Source organism: Pseudochaenichthys georgianus, chromosome 12, assembly GCF_902827115.2.
Source record: "Pseudochaenichthys georgianus chromosome 12, fPseGeo1.2, whole genome shotgun sequence".
In the NCBI taxonomy this organism is placed as follows: domain Eukaryota; kingdom Metazoa; phylum Chordata; class Actinopteri; order Perciformes; family Channichthyidae; genus Pseudochaenichthys; species Pseudochaenichthys georgianus.
This window is the reverse complement of record NC_047514.1, coordinates 791408-796407: the sequence shown is the minus strand read 5'-3', so window position 1 is coordinate 796407 and position 5000 is coordinate 791408. Positions and strand designations below refer to the sequence as shown.

The 5000-nt window shown below is 42.3% G+C and overlaps 1 protein-coding gene across 1 annotated transcript in view; it reads left to right on the top strand.

The window, feature by feature from the left end:
- slc27a6 (solute carrier family 27 member 6) overlaps positions 1–5000 on the top strand; it is a 24896-nt gene that overhangs the window by 5809 nt on the left and 14087 nt on the right. Inside the window, exon 3 of the mRNA XM_034096409.2 lies at positions 2974–3146. Within this exon, the coding sequence (XP_033952300.1) occupies positions 2974–3146 (173 nt within the window). The remainder of the gene's footprint in view (positions 1–2973; positions 3147–5000) is intronic.

Below are 5000 nucleotides of genomic sequence, written 5' to 3'. Positions count from 1 at the left end.
CCGTCAGTCCGAACAGGAGGGCTTTGATTCTTGTTCATTCACCATCTCTATCACATGAACTTCACTGTGACCTGGGCAGGGTCTTTGCCACACAGCGAGGAAGACACAGGGAAGAGAGAAAGGTCGCAGATCGATACAAATATTCGTATTTCTTTTCAAGATTTGCAACGGATACCTATCAAGTTCTTCAGATCAGGAGTTTCATAGTCAAGACGCAACCGTCCGTATCCAGGCCTACTCTCACCTCGATGGGAGACATTATGGTAAACCTCAATTTCTTTGGATGGTTCTCAAGGTTCCTCGGAAAATAAACGACTGATAAGTAAAGTCTGTGGTTAACACAAGTTTAAGAATTTCATGTACCACTTAAAATAATCAGTAAACACCCCACTGGTGAATGTCTGACGCTTCTGTGTGTCTTAAAAACAGAGCCTGCTTAATGAGACGACTAAACGTCATCACACTGAACATTAGCCACCTTTAGCTTAGCGGTGGTGACTTGCTTATAGCCTGGCGTTTGCTTTTGACCTCTTGCTTTTGCTTTTACGCTAAAATAAATACTAAAAGTGGTGTTGACATGTGGAGAGTATCATAAATTTGTTTCTGCCTTATCTTCTGCTAAGTCCAATGGAAAAACCCTCTTGCTTTTCGTCAAGTGATCCCTCAAGATGCTAACTTCCAGCTTGGACTATAATCACTGCACCACTCGATAGCATGACATGGTACATTTCCATCGACATGGCCAGTGTGTGTACCTCCTCCCCATGCTAGCATTGGAGCTAACATGGCAGAAACGCAGAGAGAAAGTATGCTAATTAAAAATTAGGGCTGTCAAACGATTACAATTTTTAATCAGATTAATCACAGCTTAAAAATTAATTAATCATGATTAATCACCATTCGAACTATGTCCAAAATATGCCATTTCTTTATGTATATTGTTGGGAATGGAAAGATAAATGAAAGCCGGCGGATATATCCATTTAACATACAGTATCTATGTTTATTATAACATTTTTCTGCATGTCAAAATGAAAGACAACCCACACACCTATCAATCATCAAACCGTGGGGTCTTAATTCATTACGTGATTTCTATCAACGGGGGAGTACTTCAGGAAAGTCGACAGAGGGGGGCGGCGGCTAGTGGAGTACTTCATGACCACAGAGTAGGCTTGTTTGAGACAAGCAAGACCTGCGCAGACCTGCGCAGTTGCGATCAACGTCTTGCTAGTGCGTTGCATGATGGTTAGTCATTTTGTCCGACTTGCTCTGGAGGGTCGCCCACATGAGACTTTGAAATCTCGCGGGACAAAGACGCCCGCAGCCTTGAGAGCGAGGCGAGGCGGCGCAGTTGCTCTCCACGAGCTGCGGAAGCGAAATGCTTGATGGGAAACGGCTCGCTGGTATCTGAGCTGAGCGCTCATTGGTGGTTTGTACCACGTGCTGCTGATGAAACTCTCCAATTGGCTGGCAAAAGTGTGTTGTTGTTTGTGTCAGTTTTACGTCGCCACATCCATTCCCATTTCTCATCATTGTTCCACAATGTTTATCATCATGAAATTAATATCTATATATTTTATACTATACTGCTTACCGTTTTCATACTTTATATATCTTAGCATATTCATACACACTGTTCATACTGCTCACAGGCTGATATCTAGTGTATTCATACACACTGTTCATACTGCTCACAGGCTGATATCTAGTGTATTCATACCCCACTGTTTATTCATCATTCAATTCCTTCTATATGTTATTCTGTAGATTGTGTACATTACTTTCCACTTCACTGCTTGTTGCACCTGGTTATAAGCTAAACTGCATTTCGTTGTCTCAGTACCTGTAATCTGTGCAATAACAATAAAGTTGAATCTAATCTTGAGCAGGAACAAATGTATTTACTTAGTACATATCTGACATTAACGATTAAACACGTGTGCATTCTTTATAAATGCAAACCGAGTCAAGCCGACTCCGGAGGTGGCGGTATGCACCTTAAAGTTGTTTGCAATCCGCCAAAAAACCGAGAGAAGAAGAAGAAGAATGCGAAGAAGAAGATGAAGAAGAAGAAGCCGACTCGGAGCTGTCCGACTTCAGGCGAGCTTTTTGACACCTCCCCCGGCTGCGATCGGCTACTCTCGTCTACTTTCGAGGCGAGCCGCAATGTGTCTCAAACAAGCCTACTGTGAACGTTGTGATCAGCTGTTTTAGCGCAGTTCTCCAGTGAAGGGGGGAGTCTCCCTCCGCAGCCGGTTGGCGTAGTTTTGGCACAGTTCCGTTGTACAGACCGACGTGAACAGCAGCCCTGTCTGTGCACACGGAGACCGACTCTGTCGTCCGGTGATCTAACCGCCTTCTGGAAAAGCTTCACAAGTACGTCGGTACGCAAATGCGCTTTGTGACACAAGTGACGGTACGCATTTCAGATGACGCACATAACCCAACCTGCGTACCAGTTATGTGCACCCCTGTACCAGAGCCATATTATTACTAGTATATGGCTCTGCCCTGTACTACAGCAAGAGTATTCTGCGTCGGGACTTCCTGCAACAACACCACGCCGTTATCAAAGATGTTCTATTGAGAAGACGATCACTACGTGACAAAAGTTTTCAAAACCGTGGCTACTGAAATCAATCTTACTAACTGCTGTCTGTGCAATTTACTCCGCGCGAGTTGGCAGACTTTATTTTGCTTACTTTAACATCGTCTCATGGTGGGGCTAAGCCATTTCTTGGTATGGGTGTAGCCTACCCCAGCCATACCCTGGCGCTGCCACTGGTGGCATGTATGGGGCGGGCCATTCTGCACATGCGTTAAATGCGTTAAATATTTTAACGCAATTAATTCAAAAAATTAATTACCGCCGTTAACGCAATAATTTTGACAGCACTAATAAAAATATATCCTGTAATACAGCTTCTTGTCTTGTTCATAATGTAATACAGCTTCTTGTCTTGTCCCCAGGGCTCCCTAAGGCTGCAGTGATCACTCACCTGCAGAGCCTGAAGGGAGCAGCAGGGTTTTGGGCGTTTGGAGCGACTGAAGATGACGTGATATACATCCCTCTGCCGCTCTACCACAGCGCAGCCTCCCTCATAGGGATCGGAGGAACCATAGAGCTGGGTAGGCCTCTACATGTGTGTTAGGGGTGTCAAACTGAAGGCCCGGGGGCCAAATCCGGCCCGCCACTTCATTTTCTGTGGCCCCACAATAGCTCTGAAATAATATAATATGTTTATTATACGGTTACATGGCGATTTACACGTTGCCCATAAACTACATGTCCCACAATGCATCTCAAATTTGACTTTTTTCTCAGAATTTGACTTTTTTTCTTCAAAATATGCCTTTTTTCTTAGAATTTTCCCCTTTTTTTGTCACTTTTTTTCCTCCAGAATTTGGCTTTTCTTTTTAAATCATTCTGTGACATTCTCACTGAAGAGACTTGCAATTACTTGCCTTAGACTTCTGCTTTCAGACGTTGTTAATTATTAAGTTATTATTAGATAATAATCCACTGCAGAGGCTATCATGTAATAATGCATTATTTTATATAAAATATTTATGTATTTTGATATAGTCTTAATGTTACAACCGGCCCTTTGAGTGCAGCCATAATTCCTACGTGGCCCGTGATGAAATTGAGTTTGACACCCCTGTGTTAAAGGTTTCCTGTCATGCTATTTTTAGGTATATATTAAGGGCATTGTTTCTGTTAGCAACGTTTCTGATTGGGCCGTGCGTCCGCATTTCCGACATTACGTCATATCGGACGCAAATCTGGATCAGCTCCGTTGTAGCCCCGTTTTTAGAGATTTGGGTACGGAGGAAAAGAGAGAGGCTTTTATTTTCTGACACTGCGGGGAGTTATGTATAAAAGACATCACAAAGTGCATTTTCCATGATAGGACACCTTTTAATACTCATCCTTTTTCATCACTGTTGGTTGCATTCTTTACGTGGTCGAATGAAATCTAAGTAACTAAGATGACATATCAGCGAGACCCTTAATAATAGCTCTGATACTAATAGAAACTTAAGCTTTGATATCATTTTTAATTGATGAGTTATATAACCTCCAGTCAAAAGCACAGTGTCCTCTCATCAGCGGGACCTCTTGGACCATCACTGTTTCTCTCCAACTAGCCGCTTAATTGGAGGCTTTAGAGCAAGACACTGGACACTGTTATGTAAAATATTATTGTTGCCTCTTTTATACAATGGACCACTGTATGAGCGTTCATATTTGGGCTAGGGGAACATCACAGTAGTATCACACTGATCGAGACTAAGTATAAAATATGATGTTATAAAATGGTTTTGGAAAAGCAACACATTCTTCGTCGGCCGTTGTATCGATCAATCCTCGGCTTGTGCTCCAAGTGCTACTAAAGTTGACAGTTCATCGCCCCTCACTGGAGATAACCATCGCTCCAGTCTGTCTAACAAACAAACCTTGGTGAGGCCAGTGTCCTGTTACTGCAGATGTTGAAATGCACTTTATTTCTTATTATTTCTTATCTTTAGAGAGAGGTTTCCTCCCACAAGCCAGGAACCAATCTGCAGGTCCGACACTCCTGTGGTTCTGCAGATAGGATATTTATTTATTTGTTTATTTGGCAGGGACATTGCACATTAATGAACACGTACGTATGGCGCTACCCCAGAGCCATACGAGAACTGAACACGTGTATACATACATGTTGGTATGGATGTGTGAGCATATGTTTATGTGTGTATATGTTTATATATTAGTTTTATGTGGAAATGCACTGCGACTGCGAGGATTGCTTTTTTAAATTTCGTTGTACCTGGTGCGATGACAATAAAGGAATTATATTCTACTTAAAGGTGGGGTAGGTAAAAATCGTCTCGAGATACACTTGTTGTTATATTCCATGGAACGCTCTTAACATCCCGATAGCAATGAATATCTGAAGTGCTTTCACAAAAAATACATTAAAAAACATCATCTGTGGAAGCCGTGGTGT